The 18415-nt window shown below is 44.2% G+C and overlaps 1 protein-coding gene across 1 annotated transcript in view; it reads left to right on the top strand.

Moving 5' to 3' along the window:
- The window catches only part of LOC139448849 (sucrase-isomaltase, intestinal-like), a 38166-nt gene that overhangs the window by 12629 nt on the left and 7122 nt on the right, over positions 1-18415 (top strand). Inside the window, exons 2-19 of the mRNA XM_071230373.1 lie at positions 3112-3256; positions 5149-5226; positions 6009-6225; positions 7002-7165; positions 7529-7697; positions 8649-8745; positions 9494-9612; positions 9870-9995; positions 10339-10470; positions 12115-12252; positions 12532-12651; positions 13878-13962; positions 14808-14937; positions 15289-15425; positions 15772-15806; positions 16410-16541; positions 16800-16948; positions 17255-17339. Of these exons, the coding sequence (XP_071086474.1) occupies positions 3120-3256; positions 5149-5226; positions 6009-6225; positions 7002-7165; positions 7529-7697; positions 8649-8745; positions 9494-9612; positions 9870-9995; positions 10339-10470; positions 12115-12252; positions 12532-12651; positions 13878-13962; positions 14808-14937; positions 15289-15425; positions 15772-15806; positions 16410-16541; positions 16800-16948; positions 17255-17339 (2250 nt within the window). The 5' untranslated portion in view covers positions 3112-3119. The remainder of the gene's footprint in view (positions 1-3111; positions 3257-5148; positions 5227-6008; positions 6226-7001; positions 7166-7528; positions 7698-8648; positions 8746-9493; positions 9613-9869; positions 9996-10338; positions 10471-12114; positions 12253-12531; positions 12652-13877; positions 13963-14807; positions 14938-15288; positions 15426-15771; positions 15807-16409; positions 16542-16799; positions 16949-17254; positions 17340-18415) is intronic.

The raw sequence follows: 18415 nt of genomic DNA, 5'->3' as shown, positions 1-18415 counted from the left end.
CTTCTCATCAAAGTAAAGACACAGTCAAGACACTGACTTTTCGGTATGAACTCTCGGTATGTAGCTATAATTATCAGTTTATTACATTGCTGAAGATACATTTTGATTCAAACTCAATTGAATGAGCAAAACTATCCGTTTCTGGACATTTGAGATCTGCCTAGATATGCACGTTTCGTTTTATTATTCTGCAATCCATTTTTAGTATTACCCGCTGGCCCGTCCCGGCCCGACTTTTCTTGGCCCGACTTTTAGGCAATCCCCAGGATTCACCTGTATTCTGACATTATGCATGCCTCTGAACATCTGAGATGAAAAATGCACCTAAACAACCCTTGTATCCCACATCTCTCCACCCCACCCCTCCCCCATATCACCAACACCCCACCCCTAGCCCCACACCCCTCCTAGCCACCGCTCACGACGGACACCCCTCCACACCTTCAGCCCTTCCCCTCTCCCAGTGTTATTAAAGTAGGAGACGATCCGTCTGTAGTAGCAGCTGGTCCTCGTCCGTAGTAAAACAGGAAAAACAATATTATTCAAACATACAACTGCGTCATCAAAATGCGCATAAGTGTTTTTAACACTTCAGCTGTCGAGATATCTGGTATGGTGGGTATATAAGGACGTGCAACAGGTCCTGTTTACTCAACACACATTTAAGACTTTAGCCTCACATATTACATTACCGCATTCCTACACTACGGGCCTGGCACACCAGTACCACGTTCTCTTATGGAGCACATATTTGAACTTAAGGTGTATGGACATGACACACTTTGAATCAGCCAAGCTTGAGGGCATAAAGGCTTGTTTCTTGAATGTTATGTAGCTTGCACGTATCTTTGTATGTGTGAACACAACGTACTCCGATTGATATTCAGAGTTTGTATGTTCAGATTAATGCTGGGTGTTCAGTGAGGTGTAACAGACTCATACATGCCATGAATCCGCTGTTGAACGACCCCGGCCTTACCCTCTTCTTCGGCTTTTCGTCCAGCCTTCGGGGTGGGGGCAACCTGGTGTGGCGGGATGGTTAGAGTGGGTGAGTGAGTGAGTGAGTGAGTGTGGTTTTACGCCGCTTTTGCAATCTTTCAGCAATAGTGCGGCGGGGACATCAGAAATGGGCTTCACGCATTATATTCATGTGTGGAATCGAACCTGGGCCTTCGCCGTGACGAGCGAACGCTTTAACCACTAGCCTACCCGTTTCGGAATGGGAGGGTTGCAATAATAATATAAATGAAATGGTAGATGAATGTAAATAATTTCAAAAAGTATAGAAAAATGTATTTTTTGTTAAAGTAACATATCACCAAATGATTCACACACATACACACAGTTACGCACATACACACGCGCACACAAACACACACACAAACGAAATCACACTCGCGCACAAACACACACAATAACACACACACATACACACCCACACACACACCATGCAGAGGATAGCATCTCATTGGACATGTGTGTGTGTGTGTGTGTGTGTGTGTGTGTGTGTGTGTGTGTGTGTGTGTGTGTGTGTGTGTGTGTGTGTGTGTGTGTGTGTGTGTGTGTGTGTGTGTGTGTGTGTGTGTGTGTGTGTGGCAACTCCCGAAACGGCATCCTGGATTCCGAGGGGGCGCGTGCATGTTGTCATAGCAACAACTATCCATTTTGTCTGTTGTCAAAAAGTCAATATGGGTTTATTCAAATTATATGTCAATGGCTTTGCGGTAACTGGGGTGTGTGAACTTTTCATAGAAAATATGATATTATAAACCAGGTTTAGAAACCCCGATTTGGTCAACGCTAAAACAAAATGGCCGAACAAATGACTCGATGACACTTTTGTACATCATAGGTTAGCCTGACAATAAATAAATATGAAATAACAAATTCTTTCATATCGAATACTGATCACCATATGTGAACTTGTAACTAGTTATATATACTGATCATTATAACGCGGATAGCTTATACTAGAGGTAGCAAAGTGGTCAACAAAGTTTAATATTTATAAAAACCGTCGGATCCAATTTGCCCCAAGGTATCGATATATCGAACATATTCTCGGCCCCAAACCGCTTTTTTCAATTCGAGATAAACAATACATAGCGTTATCTCGAACTTTGAACCTTTATCTCGAAGTTGGCAACTGCCTCATTCACAGTTATGAGAAGCGCCAATAAGCATTTCGCGAAGCTGTGAGGTTTATCAAAATTCCGGATATCTCGGGGTTGCAACACGGTCCCGCTAGGTTCGAGATACTGAATGTCAGTAAGTTTGGCTTCACCCGCGTTTAGCAATATAATAGGCTAGCAATATCATCATAGGGAACACAATAAACTCTTTAACAAGGCTGCGCCACCGCCCCTTTTACCTTTGAAGATAAGAGGTAAATCAGGTCATCATTAGGTCATCTTAACATGTGCACCAATGTAGTTGTTGTGCACCAATTTAGATAAATACGGGTGCTCCATGAAAACACATTCCTGACGTGAGCCGGAATCAACAGTAGCAGCTTGTCCAGTTGCACGTAGTCAAGCAGAGGTGTAGGTGATATGGGATATAACGTCATGTTCAAGGTTATTGGCTACCTCAGAGGGTCTTTGTTGCATCTCACAACACGATTACGTCAACGGGTCTTTGTTACATGTCACCACAAGACTACGTCAACGGATCTTTGTTACATATCACTACAAGGCTACGTCAACGGGTCTTTATTACATCTCACTACAAGGCTACGTCAACGGGTCTTTATTACTTATCACTACAAGACTACGTCAACGGGTCTTTGTTACATCTCACAACACGAACACGTCAACGGATCTTTGTTACATCTCACTACAAGGCTACGTCAACGGGTCTTTATTACATCTCACAACACGACTACGTCAACGGGTCTTTGTTACATCTCACTACAAAACTACGTCAACGGGTCTTTGTTACATCTCACAACACGACTACGTCAACGGGTCTTTGTTACATCTCACAACACGACTACGTCAAAGGGTCTTTGTTACATCTCACTACACGACTACGTCAACGGATGTTTGTTACATCTCACTAAACGAGTACTTCTGTTGTATCTCATTACAAGAACTCCTGTTTATGTTTCAGGTTAAGATATGACTGGCGATGCTGTTGGGGGCTCCACAGCCAAGAGGAAGATCGCGTTTGCTGTGGTCCTTGTCGTGTGTCTGGCTGTCGCTCTCACTGTGGGACTCGTCCTTAATTTCCTAAAGGAGGAAGTACAACCAGCCGAGTAGGTGCCTCAAACCTATACTAACTCTCCTGTCTCCTTCCGTCATTTCCGCGGTCCTTCAAATATATTCTTTCCCACCTTTATTCCACAACACGTCTTTCCCCTTTCATCCTCGCGGTCCTTCAAATATATTCTTTCCCACCTTTATTCCCAAAAACGTCTCTCCCCTTTCATCCTCGCGGTCCTTCAAATATATTCTTCCCCACCTTTATTCCCCAACACGTCTCTCCCCTTTCATCCTCGTGGGCCTTTAAATATATTCTTTCCCACCTTTATTCCCCAACACGTCTTTTCCCTTTCATCCTCGTGGGCCTTCAAATATATTCTTTCCCACCTTTAATCCACAGCCCGTCATTTCCCTTTCATCCTTGCAGGCCTTCAAATATATTCTTTCCCACCTTTATTCCGCAACACGTCTTTTCCCTTTCATCCTCGCAGGCCTTCAAATATATTCTTTCCCACCTTTATTCCACAACCCGTCTTTTCCCTTTCATCCTTGCGGGCCTTCAAATATATTCTTTCCCACCTTTATTCCCCAACACGTCTTTCCCTTTCATCCTCGTGGGCCTTCAAATATATTCTTTCCCACCTTTATTCCCCAACACGTCTTTTCCCTTTCATCCTCGCAGGACTTCAAATATATTCTTTCCCACCTTTATTCCACAACACGTCTTTCCCCTTTCATCCTTGCGGGCCTTCAAATATATTCTTTCCCACCTTTATTCGACAACACGTCTCTCCCCTTTCATCCTCGTGGGCCTTCAAATATATTCTTTCCCACCTTTATTCCACAACACGTCTTTCCCCTTTCTTCCTCGCGGGCCTTCAAATATATTCTTTCCCACCTTTATTCCCAAACACGTCTTTCCCCTTTCATCCTCGCGGACCTTTAAATATATTCTTTCCTACCCTTATCCCCGAACACGTCTTTCCCCTTTCATCCTCGTGGGCCTTCAAATATATTCTTTCCCACCTTTGTTCCCCAACACGTCTTTCCCCTTTCATCCTCGCGGGTCTTCAAATATATTCTTTCCCACCTTTATTCCCAAACACGTCTTTCCCCTTTCATCCTCGTGGGCCTTCAAATATATTCATTCCCACCTTTATTCCCCAACACGTCTCTCCCCTTTCATCCTCGTGGGCCTTCAAATACATTCTTTCCCACCTTTATTCCCCAACACGTCTTTTCCCTTTCATCCTCATTTCTCTTCAACCCTTTTCCCTTCCCCATTTTACCTCCTCTTCTCTCTCCGTCTCTTCTGTTCATACTCTTTCCTTCACCCCTTCTCTGTGCCAGCTTTTGACCCCATCTCCTTTTTCTCCACTTAAGATGTTACTCGTTACTTTTTCTGTCTCTCACTCTCAAGTTCCTGTTCACGGTCACGTCTACCGTTATGTCCCTCTACCCCGATTATCTCTCTCTCCGTCCCTCGTCCCTCTCGTCCCAATGCATGGCCCGCAGGGATTGAAGGTAAGTATATAGTACCCCAACCACCCATGCTTGTTGTAAGGCGACTAAATGGATCGGGTGGTCAGTGACGGTGACTTGGTGGATTGCATGTCAACGTGTCAGAGTTACCTGGATCGTTGCTCAAAGTATCAATGGCCCGGCCTTTGTATACGAATGAAAGAAAGATTACAAGTATGTTGCCCAGATTTTTGTGTTGCCCAGATTTTTAGGTTGTTGCCAATCACTGTATTGTCTGGTCTAGACTTGATTATTTACAGACCCCCGAATATACCTGGAATATTGATGCATGTGGAATTAAACAACCATCAAACAAAACAAACAAATACTAGCGAAGTATTCTGTGGAAGGTGAGTAAGATCCTCAGATGTTTACCGGGTAACGATTATTCTTGCAATGTCTGCGTTTGGTTGATTCGTTTCAGGATCGGCAAGCGTTCAGATGTCATCGTTGATTGTCATCCAGAGTCTGACACTACGGAAGAGAAGTGCAAAACAAGGGGGTATGTAGTTGGATTCGTCAGTACGATACCGTGTCATTTGTACATCATCTTCACGGGGAATGTAAATTTTAAAAAAATGTTTTCTATCGACCTCTTGTGTGTCACAAAAGAAGTAAAGACCTGCATCGTTCCCACACTAAGCTGAAACTGCCTCCGTGTTGCAGTGGCTAGAGTGTCCGCCCGGAGGGCGGGAGTTCTGGGTTCGAATCGCGGCTGCGTCAAACCAACAACACGTTTAAAGATACTTGCAGTTACCCTGCCTAGCGCTCGGCATTCAGGTGATAAAACAATGACTAGTTGGCTCGGAGTCAGTATACTGTGTCTGAGTGGGAAGTCCATGTTTAAACTGCCACATGATATCTCAGTGAGCTAGCACCATAAAAACCGACATAAGTCCGCACTAGTACACGCAGCCACACACACATGCACGTCGCAATATTAGTGCAATAATCTTGAACGCGACGTTAAACCTCATTTCCCCTCACATCACACTGAGATAACAGGCAGGGGGGAGATGGGGGTGCATGGGGGTGCATGGACGAGAGGAGCTTTTTCGAGAGCATTAAGGGAAATCGGGTATGTTAGAAGTAAACTTAGAACCTTGTGGTTATACATTTTCTGCCAAATTGTACGATTACTAAACGCGAACATTGCCAAATCACGAAAACCAAACTTACTTTCCTGAAAGCATTATATGACTGAGCTACAGTTCAAGGTGGCGTTATATCACGCGTTCACACTAATAAAGACCAATAATCCATTTGGACTCTCCTTCCGTACAGCTGTGTATGGGCACCGGTGTCTGACGAGCGCGCCCCCAAGTGCAAGTTCCCCGCCGGATATGGCTACAGGATTGTGGATGACGTGAAGGAGACACCGATGGGCATGCGCATTGAACTGGCGCGGACGCCTCATCCTCAGTACCTGACTGGGTCGGCGTCTATCGACAACATCTACCTCGACGTGGAGTTCCAAACCGACGCTCGCCTCAGGTTCCGGGTACGTTGACGACTTCGTCAAAGACACTTTCTGGAATGATGGAATGATGTTTGGAAGATTCGTTATGCTACGAACGAATATTGCCCATTGGTATACACCCATTGGTAATATACATGTCCAGCCAAACACCGATGTGTCGAACTTTGATGTGTCGAACTTACGGTTGTCACTACGTAAAAGCATGGGCGTGTATCCTTTGTTCATTTCAGGTTGTGTCGAACCTCGGATAGCTCGAAGTATTTACGTATGTCCTTTCAACTTCGACACAACGGTGTTTGACCGTATACTACTCAAAAGAAGCTAAAAGAAATCCGATTCTTTTGAATAACTTATAGTTAATCTTTCCCTCCATGACAAATTAACCAAGACAACTTAACTATAGTAATATTAAAGAATCGGGTGTTCTTTCACATCTTTTGAATGTAATACAATCAACTATATTAATATAGTTATGTGCTTATATTACTAATTTCACTACACTTGTTTGTATTGGCACAGAGACATTGTCATTGGCTACATAGTCAGAGATACATAATTCAGCTGCATAAATAATTATACTTCTATGATAGGTTATAAAATTCATTGATGATGAAATGTAATGAATGAATTACAAAAAAATATAATTTTACATCTAGATATTGTCTTAGGTAGAGCGTAGAACTTTATGAGCTTACTGTCTCTCAGTAATTAGAAACACGGTAAGTAGCTCAACAACTATTTCAAACCTACACACGTGTGCCCCACACATGTACTATGCTCCTGTGATTTTCCCGCAGTTCTATCCCAAGAATGGCACAAGATGGGAGTTACCGAATAGCATTCTGAACATTACGTCTCCTAGCACCAAGGCGAGCGAGACGTCGCGGCTGTACAACGTGACCATCGTGGATGATCCCGTGTTTGGCGTCCTCGTCACCCGGACGTCTGACAACCAGACAGTGTGAGTCAGACAAGGCCAACCTCTACACATTGGTATTGTTGATTAAACACGTTTCATACAAACGTCAAACATGTAGCTGTTATTTTAGCAACAGGAAACTGTACCCAACTCCATTCTTCTATGAATTTGGGAATAATCGATTCCGACATGTCAATCAGAGGTTTCAAATCTCAATCGGACCAGAAGCTAATTTACCTCTTTCTCTTCCATGTGCGGTAGTAATATCAAAGCCTCATCTGAGTCATCACCGTATCCAACTGTGGTATATCCCTTACTGAATCATGTCCAGTTCCTAGGCAGTTACACGGCAATGCATATATCTCCTGCACTCTCCTATCTCAATGTCTCCTCACCCGTCTGCAGATTCAACACAACTCTGCCAGGCTTCGTCTACTCCGACCAGTACCTGCAGCTGACCACCCGCCTGGCGTCCGACAACGTGTACGGCTTCGGAGAACACAACCATCGCCAACTCCGCCATGACCTCGGCTGGAAGACGTGGAGCATCTTCACCAGGGATGTCGCGCCCGTTGTAAGTCGTAGGTCGCTGAACATCGATTGTTCTAGTTTATCGTCTACTTGCGACAGCTTTAGCTCAATGAACGCTATGGCTTACTGCATCAGGGGATTGTTTTCAGCTCTAACGCTTGAAAGCCACGACCATGGACAAACCTAGAAACATAATCAGGTCGAACCTCATCTTCCCGAGGCAAGAGAGTAAACTGACTTTAAAAGTTCAGTTTCCACCCTTGCCGAAATATGCTGGAATTCCTGAGCTCGATCGTAGCACCACCAGTGGCTATTACGAGTAATGTCCTTTCTATGCCTCTCCTATTGACCAATGGGATTCAATCTCTCGTATCGCTTGCATTTGCTTCAAACAAAAGGGTGGCGCCCAGTCAAGACGATCTGATCGATAATCAAGATCTATATTGTGATAAAACGAGTCTTATATCGCGAAGTGCATCAAATCACGTGAGCACCTTGATTAAAAACATGAAAAGGTAAACAAGAAAATATCTGTTGACAACGAGTTAGCGGTGCATATGCTATGTAAATCCTGCAGTCGACCGAAATTTGCATGGCACTTTACGAACTGGATTTCGATTTTGGTGCCCGACTTTAATTTGACTATGCATAGACTCATTAGTCCAGCCAAAAAGTAACTCCATAATACCAACCTAGTTCGGCAAGGGTGGAAACTGGACTTTTATAGTCAGTTAACTCACTTGCCTCGGGAAGATGGTCGAACCTATGTTCACAGTATTTTGTTTCTGAACATAATTAATATCTATGGAATACGTGCAGACTTGTGTGACCAAGGGACGCAACTCTGCACTGCAAATTCCCAGCTTCGAGTTCACAGTATTTCGTTTCTGCACAACTTAATGTGAACATAATTAATATCTATGGAATATCTGCAGACTGTGCCACACGCTATAACGCAGATATGTAACGTTATAATGGGGCACATTACTTCCAGGATGGGTGGAACCTGTACGGCGCTCACCCCACCTACATGAACGTGGAGGACGGCGGTAGTGCCCACATGGTCTTCCTTAAGAACAGCAACGCCATGGGTAAGAAACGCACTTTCTTTGAATGATGAAAATATTATATGTTCTGATCACATTACAGTAAACTACGGTTATACCGAACTCAAAGGGACCACTAATTCTAATTCGTTATAACCGTAGTTCGTTATAAGCAAATGTACGGAATATATACAGCAAATAGACAGGACCCCAAAAATAGTCCGTTATATCCGTAGTTTACTGTAATGATTTTTTCCATTACCATCAAACACTAAATTAAAGTAAGCCCTGATGTCAAACACACAAGTGACACGACTACCGGAGTACACGCTTAAGAAATAGGGGTTGTTTTGAGGTTCAGCATATATCAAACACCCATACTATCTATTATGAACAAACTCACTCTCAAGTTTTCATTATTTTAATAAGAAGAAATCCAGGGACGTTTTATGGTAGGGAAGCCCCAACATTCGTCATTTTAATCAAAACACAATATTCCCGTGGTAGATGACACATTCCAAATACCCTTTTATGTCCAAAGGAAACAATGAAATATTTTTTCCAAAGTTTTGTGTTAAAATATATCCAATGTACGTCGTAAAAGAAGCGGGAAGTGAATTTCGTATAGGATTTATGTTAACTACTACTCACCAATGGTGTGACTGATTGACCGTGTGGCGTAAGTCGGTGCTCACACTATCAACCACAGGTTTACTTCCCATGGGTTTGATACTGTGTACCAGGTCGCCCTGTTTATCTACTTAATGTTTAACGACTCATTAACTCTTAACAGAGGTGTTCCTTCAGCCGTCTCCACACCCGGCCATCACGTTTAGAACTATCGGCGGCGTCCTCGACTTCTACATCTTCCTCGGCCCCTCACCTGGAGAGGCAGTACAACAGTACACGGAGGTAACTGAACCTAAATTGTCGCTTACTCCTGTCAGTGGGGTAGCCTAGTAGTTAAAGCGCTCGTTCAGTCAGAAATGAATCCCCACTTTTTACAATTTGTGATTCCAATTTCTGATATAACATTTGAAGTCACTGTAGTGCTATATTGTATGTATGAACAGTGTGATGAAAACGATATCGTTTATTCAAATTTATTGTTATCTTGTATATAACTTTGTGTATTATGTTACAATATGGTGCTTATGTCGTGTATTTAGGCTGTGGGTAGACCCGTCATGCCCCCCTACTGGACGCTAGGCTTCCACCTCTGCCGCTGGGGCTACACTAACATCACCGACCTAAGGGTGGTCATCGACAGGAACAGGGAAGCCGGGACACCATATGTGAGTAATAATAGAAATAATGATGATGGTAATAATTATGACATTATTGCTGATATTTTTATTGATGAAGACAATGATGATATACGTGATGATAATTAGTGTGATGATGATGCTAATAACGACGTTGTTGGTGATAGGTACCGTCATGCAGCGTAAAACAAACATTTGGCTGATGATGATGATGATGTTGATGATGATGACGATATTGCGACGTCAACAGATGTTGATGCTATTACTGTATGTAAAGTGACTGTTGACAGTAGGGACAATTTCATGGTATAGGGAGGCGATCTGCCTAATCGATATGTCCAAATGTCAAATTGACCGGTGTCTGTCTCCGCAGGACGCCCAGTGGGCCGACCTGGAATACATGTACAACAAGTTCGTCTTCAGCTACGACCGCGACACCTTCGGCGGACTCCCGGACCTCGTGAAGGACCTACACGACCACAACCAGAAGTTTGTTGTCATCGTGGTGAGTAGATGTGTGGTCTTGGTGGTTTGACGTGTCATCGTGATGAGTAGACGTGTCGACGTTGTGATCACACGTGTTGTCGTGTTGTGTAGACGTGTCATCCTGGTACGTACACGCGTCGTTGTTGTGAGTAGACGTGTCATCCTAGTATGCACACGCGTCGTTGTTGTGAATAGACGTGTCGTCGTGGCGAGGAGACGTGTTATCGGGGTTAGTAGACCTGTCATCATTGTGACTTTGTAAACCGTTACAAGACTTGTCTTCCTTGTGAGTGCACGTGACATGGTCATGATTAAAATTGAGTATTCGGCAGGGAAAACTGGATACCACATTTATTATTAACAGTGTGACTTATACTTATTTTAATGTACTATAATTTTACTGACTTTTCTCATACTGCTAACGAGGCGGATTCGGTTGTCACAGAAGTATCCATGTATTATAACGTCATACCATTCTAGCGTGACGTCATGTCCTCGTCACAATTGTAGGAATTTACGAAGGAGGAGATTGGCATACCTTTAGCATTGAGCAATGTCGACATCTCCTGACTAAACGTCTAGATAGTCCCATGTTACTTTGTTATAAAACACATATCACAATTTATCATATAATGGGTAGGTTTCTCGGCAGGATAAAGCCAACGGATAAAAACGATATCCGTTGGGGTCATATGCGGATAGAGATGCAAATATCAAAGGTCAAGTAGGGACTACTTTCACTGTTTATAAACAAACATGGCGTCCCACTCGTCATTTGGCGATCGAGTCAGAATTAACCATTGGGAATCTGGATAAACTACAGGGATAATTGCTATCATTACCAAAAGAACAGTCTAGTATACTGAAAATCTGTGTCTAACTGTGACGCAGCTAAGGCATTTTATAAGTTTTGGCAACTTTGGAGATATACATTTCGAAACAATTTTGCGAGGGCACGAGGCCTAGTCAAGCGGGATCAGTAGCCATATCTGTGCTTGTAGACCTCCGCGGCTTGGAACCTTCTCCACAAATTAAAATAGTTGGATTTGACGGAAATATGTTTGAATTGTTACCTTGTTTCGTTTTGTCGCTGTGTGTACATCTGAGTACATTTCTTATCGTTGTGACAGGACAGACCGACTGTCAACAACGTCTGACCGTGGCCGTGACGTCTCATAGACTAGGGTTAGAGTAGCTTCCCTTTGACAAAGGGCAGTTACTCTAGCGGACAGACCGATGGATTGTCGCGAAAGGCAAATAAAAACAATTGTTGTTTTGCGTATATGTTGCTTCGCCACTGTATAAGAAACAGATTTCAGTTGGAACTATATTGGCTACTTTCACTGTCCGACTGACACATCACTTACCCTGTGAAGTAATAAATATTAATGCGCGCATTCCAGGAAAATTCGCAATGTTTCGGTAATGTTTGTGAGAGAGGGAAAGCAATTTTGAAGCACAGAATTAAAGAATGACATTATATGATAAAGAGGTTATCACGCTTGTGTGTTTGGGGATGGTAAATATCCTGTATTAGGAATAAACACTATGTATTTAGCTTGCCAAGGCTCGCTAAATACAATGTTTATTCCTAATGCAGGATATTTACCATCCCCAAACACTCTCGCGTGATAACCTCTATGTACTCTCATTTCTTCTGCAGGACCCTGGACTGGGCAACGACCCCAACATCAGCAGAGACATACAAAGGAACAGTCCCGGTTACGACGTCTTCAACGATGGCGTCAGGGAGGGGGTGCTGGTGATGACTCCGAACAACTCAGGTCCCCTCGTAGCCGAAGTATGTATGTGGGATGGTCACTTGTAATGGCTGAAACAACAGATGACCTTTGGTTAGCCAGCAGTCTTACTCTTATTCTCACAAAGTGAGCAGATAGCTGGAGACAGCCTATTCTTTCGTAACCCATGGACATCCTGGGTTAGTATAGGTTAGCTTAAGCTTGTAATGAGAGGTGATTAAAATGAATCAGGTTGTCGTGTATAGTTGATGGCGGGTCATCGTGAGATGAGGTGGGTGACTGCTGTGTGTTGCCAACTCAGTTGTGTGCCGTTGTTTCAGGTATGGCCAGGCACCACCGGGTACCCTGACTTCACCAACCCAAAGACGGAGGCCTGGTGGGAGAAGTGGGCACGGTATTTCCGTAACAACGAGAGTATCGAGTTTGATTCCCTCTGGATCGTGAGTAGTGCAATGCAACCACATTATCTCCCCATAATAGGCTGGTGGGCTCAGTGACCACACTTGACATTCGAATGCCCCTCCTTGTTGTTGGGTTTTAAACATAGGTCTTATAGTGAAATAAACTTCATATTTTCTCATGTACATGTATATTCAGATCCTTTTCAGCACTTCATATCAGACAATTATACAACCACTCACGCATTTCAGTAGCTTGCAAGCATCTTCTTTCTTGTAGTTCTCTGACTATAAATAAAAGGCACTGTAAGATTCCGACTATGCCCCACTAACGATGATAACAAGAGTTCTAGAAAAGATGAGCGATTCCTGCCTCCACCGGTGACACCCGTTACAAACACATGCACAGACAAATGTCCATCTGAACAGACGGGGAAACATGGTAAAAGGGGGAAAATGGGGAATTCATTTTGACATCGGTTTAGTCACTGATGCGTCAGATGTGGAAATGTCCTCCACATGTCTACCATAATAACTGACTAAGGCAGGGAATGCTGTAACCCTGATCAAACAACGCTGGAATCGTATGATGCTCTTTGAAATATACGTAAAAAAGGATGTTCGATTGTACCTTAAAAATTGTGAAATGTAGGAAGCAAATCTCAATTCCTCATCCCATTCGGATGCAGTTTTCTTTAACACTACTGTATATGGATCTCGACTATTTACAACACCACGTGGTCGGGTAGATTATTCTGTTTTATCAGATGGATTTATTAAAGCTAGGGGTCGTTCCCAAAACGCTGTGCGTTCATCGATAACGGAGATGACACACATATAAACTCTGGCCAGGGACATACACCACCCAGAGATACGACATCCACATTGACTCGGTACTAGGGCCAGAGACTTCACATAGGCCACCCAGAGATCTGACATCACTTTAGACTCAGTTCAAGGGTCATGGACTTCACATAGACCACCCAGAGTTCTTGCATCCACACAGACTCGGTACTTGGGCCAGAGACCTCATATAGACCACCCAGAATTCTGGCATCCACATAGACCAGTATTGTTACCATTAGCTTGAGTGGTGTGATATATTTGTGCCAGGTCACGTATTTTGCGATGTAACAATTGTACTATGGCATTTATAATGGAACAGTGTTGGGAAATCTTGGCATTTGTACCCAGAATCTGATTTGCTTACCAGGGTCACATGACATTTCAGTGTTCTGAAGTAAAGTGCCTATTCATACATTCTTCAGGACATGAACGAACCCTCAAGTTTTATCCCCGGATCTGTAGACGGCTGTGAGAAAAACAAGTGGAACAACCCGCCATATACCCCAAGTAAGTGGCACATCCTGACATACACCCCAAATAAATGGAACAATCCGTCATACACTAGAGGTAAGTGGAGCAAACAAACCATACATCCCAAGTAGGTGGAATAACCCACCATACACCCCAGGTAAGTGGAACAACCCACCATACACCGCAGGTAAGTGGAAGAACCCACCATACACCCCAAGTGTGTGGAACAACCCACCATACACCCCAAGTTAGTGGCACAACCCACCCATACACCCCAAGTGTGTGGAACAACCCAACATACACCCCAAGTGTGTGGAACAACCCACTATACTCCCCCAAGTGTGTGGAACAACCCACCATACACCCCAAGTTAGTGGCACAACCCACCCATACACCCCAAGTGTGTGGAACAACCCAACATACACCCCAAGTGTGTGGAACAACCCACTATACTCCCCCAAGTGTGTGGAACAACCCACCATACACCCCAAGTTAGTGGCACAACCCACCCATACACCCCAAGTGTGTGGAACAACCCAACATACACCCCAAGTGTGTGGAACAACCCACTATACTCCCCCAAGTGTGTGGAACAACCCACCATACACCCCAAGTTAGTGGCACAACCCACCCATACACCCCAAGTGTGTGGAACAACCCAACATACACCCCAAGTAAGTTGAACAACCCACCATACAACCAAAGTAAGTCTAGGAGATACATTTTAAACGCTATCTATGCCCCATCATTCCTGTCTGGTTCATCATTACTGTCATGAATATGGCAGGACTTCCACCTGGTCATGCCATATAGCCATGTTGGAGATGGTGTGTTCCGTTACCTCTGTCTTTGGTGATAGGATAATAATGTGATCATTGCAGACATCTTGGGCCGCGGGGAGGACGGAAGTATGTATGACAAGACTCTCTGCATGGACTCCAGACACCACCTCGACAGCCACTACAATGTCCACAGTCTGTATGCCCACACACAGGCCATACAGACATACAAGTGAGTGAACAGGCCATACAGACATACACTTGAGTAAACAGGCCATACCGACATACACGTGAGTAAACAGGTCATACAAACATTCAAGTGAGTAGACAGGCCATACAGACATACACGTGAGTAAATATGCCATACAGACATGCAAGAGAGTAAACAGGCCGTACATACACGTGAGTAAACAGGCCATACAGACAAACAAGTGAGTAAACAGGCCATACATACACGTGAGAACACATGACACGCATACATACAAATACATACACGTGACATATAGACACACACGTGCGTACACAGGACATACGCACGTACAAATGACTTGTCTCCCTGTTGATGAATGTTGTTTCCATGCAGTGCTTTGGCGAATATGTTCCCCGACAAGCGGCCGTGGACGATGACCCGATCATCGTTTGCGGGGACGGGGAAGTACGCCACCAAGTGGATGGGGGACAACCAGGCCCGCTGGGAACAGATGAAGTGGTCTATTATCGGTATGTCACGGGTTAAACGCCATTGCTTATAACTATAACTATTACTATATAGCTGTCGAATGTCACGGGTTGAAACACTGGATAACCGTACGCTAGTGGGTAGTCGTACTACACAGCGTTACACTCTTCTGGCTAGTCGAACGTCAGGTATTAAATCATCGATGGTTATTTATACATGACGGTTTGACATTCGAGAGGCTGGTCATACGTCATAGCTTGAAACATCCCTGGCTAGATGGATGTGACGGAATGACACTCGACACTCCCTCCCTACTGATATCATAAATTGTCCATCTGAGGTGTCTGGATCAATGGAATTAATTGAATACCTCTGCATTATCTTCAGGTATCCTAGAGTTCGGGCTTTTCGGCTTTTCATTGGTAAGTACTCTTGCTTTACACACTATTAACTGTTTCCATTACAAATTAACCTGTTTACTCGAGGATCGTGAACACGTACTCAACCATCGTATATAGCGATCAGCACCAGAAAATGTCCAATGAGTCTCCCAATGCTGAGCCTCCTGAAGATCCGGGATAGAACAGACCTTCAGCAGCCCATGGCCATGCTTGCCGTAAAAGGCGACTTTGCTTGTCGTAAGGGGCGACTAACGGGATCGGGTGGTCAGGCTCGCTGACTTCGTTGATGGATGTCATCGATCCCAATTGCGTGGATCGATGCTCTTGATATTAATCACTGGATTGTCTGGTCCAGACTCGATTATTTTACAGACCGCTGTCATATAGCTGGAATATTGCTGAGTGCGGCGTTAAACAACAAACCAACCCAATGTTGAATGCTGTCATCGTCTGTGTTTCTACATATACACGTCCCGAGGAACGTCAGTATGACAGTCATAGTCTCTGTCAGAGCCAGGTTTCAAAATTCCATCCAGTTCACGCAGCAAGTCGATTTTTATCGTAACACCGGCAAACCGGCCATTGAGATGTTCTCCATGTGAGTTACCTCCCCTTTGGCTGCAGAACGGCGCGGACATCTGCGGGTTCTGGTACGAGGCGGAGTATGAGATGTGTGTCAGGTGGCATCAGCTCGGCGCCTTCTACCCCTTCGCTCGCAACCACAACGCCCTCGGGGACGCCCCTCACATCTTCAAGGTGGGTGCTGGCCATAGGGTTTGGGTGGGTTTTTTTTCATTTCGATTAGTATATACAATGTTGTAATCTTTGTTGTCCACTTCAATATTTCAATATTCATTATGTTTTGCAAATATATTAAGTTAAAAAAACGATGTTGAAAGAAAATGCGCATTTGATGTCCTTCACTAAAATATATAAATGATTCCGGTAAATTCTGATATTTTTTTTTCTTTCACAGTTTTGTTCAATAACAAATTATGCCGGTCTCTCTCCTAGCCCCAAGATCCCGCTGCCTGGGACGCCCGATTCATCCGACTGGCTAAGGAGGCACTCGTCACCCGCTACAGGCTGCTTCCTTACTTCTACACGCTCATGCACAATGCGCATGCGCGGGGAGACACCGTCATGAGGCCGCTGCTGTTCGAGTAAGTGCTAACACAAACAATCACAGCATATAGACTTGGGACCGGTGGGAAGTGATCGTGGCCCTACTGCTACCGTAACGCCTATACTTAAACAGTCGCAGGGCTACGATAACATTCTAAAACGGGCACCTGCAGATGAATATTATAAATAAGAACCTACGCTTTTAAGACAAGAGCAATATGTCTAGGAGCAGACTTATACTTATCCGAGCCTTAAACTGTATCAAAGAGAAGTTGAACACAACTGACTCAAAAGTAATAACTTAATATGCGTGTTAGTCTGTCTGAGTGTTGTCTGTTATACAGGTTTCCTGACGACCCAGTCTGTCTGAGTGTTGATGAACAATTCCTGTTGGGCTCTGCACTACTGGTGTCTCCCGTCCTGTACGAGGTAACCTCACATAGCTAACAACATGTACACACAACACCAACTGGGATCCCGCCCTGTACGAGGTAACCTCACATAGCTAACAACATGTACACACAACACCATCTGGGATCCCGCCCTGTACGAGGTAACCTCACATAGCTAACAACATGTACACACAACACCATCTGGGATCCCGCCCTGTACGAGGTAACCTCACATAGCTAACAACATGTACACACAACACCAACTGGGATCCCGTCCTGTACGAGGTAACCTCACATAGCTAACAACATGTACACACAACACCAACTGGGATCCCGCCCTGTACGAGGTAACCTCACATAGCTAACAACACCAACTGGGATCCCGTCCTGTACGAGGTAAGCTCACATAGCTAACAACATGTACACACAACACCAACAACACCAACTGGGATCCCAGGAAACGAGAGAATCATGTGATTAACGTAAACACAAACAACATTGAAAGATGTATATACTGATAGAACTGAGTGATTTATAGGAATATAGCTGGAGAAAGTTTAAATATACATGGATCGTTTCAAGAAGCAAGAGTAAGAAGGTTAAACGACGGGGTTTACCCAGCGAAGCGCATCAAATCACCTTGATTAAAAAACATGAAAAGCTTTGGAATATATCTGTCGACGCCAGTTGAAGGTACACATGTTCTACAAGTACTGCAGTTGCCATGTTGTTCGTGAAACGGATGGAGATTTCCTTATCCGATTTTGATTGAACTGTGCATAGACTCGTTAGTCCGTAATTCCAGCCTAGTTCGGCAAGGGTGGAAACTGGACTTATGTAGATGCAGGTTGGAGACATTCCTTCTCTTATGTGGACGGCAAGTTTGCCCACGGAGATTTCCTTACGCGAATTTGATTGAACTGTGCATAGACTGTTAGTCCGTAATTCCAGCCTAGTTCGGCAAGGGTGGAAACTGGACCTATATAGACGCAGGTTGGAGACATTCGTACTATGATGTGGACGGCAAGTGTGCCCACGGGCGATCATATTAAGGGTGTATCGGGGATTCGAACCCATGATCGGCAGATCACAGAACTGTGAATGGACGAACTT

The sequence above is a fragment of the Haliotis cracherodii genome, unplaced genomic scaffold (assembly GCF_022045235.1).
Source record: "Haliotis cracherodii isolate W230 unplaced genomic scaffold, xgHalCrac1.p SCAF_7, whole genome shotgun sequence".
Lineage (NCBI taxonomy): Eukaryota > Metazoa > Mollusca > Gastropoda > Lepetellida > Haliotidae > Haliotis > Haliotis cracherodii.
Note: the sequence above shows the minus strand (reverse complement) of the source record. Positions and strands in the feature narration are given on the sequence as shown.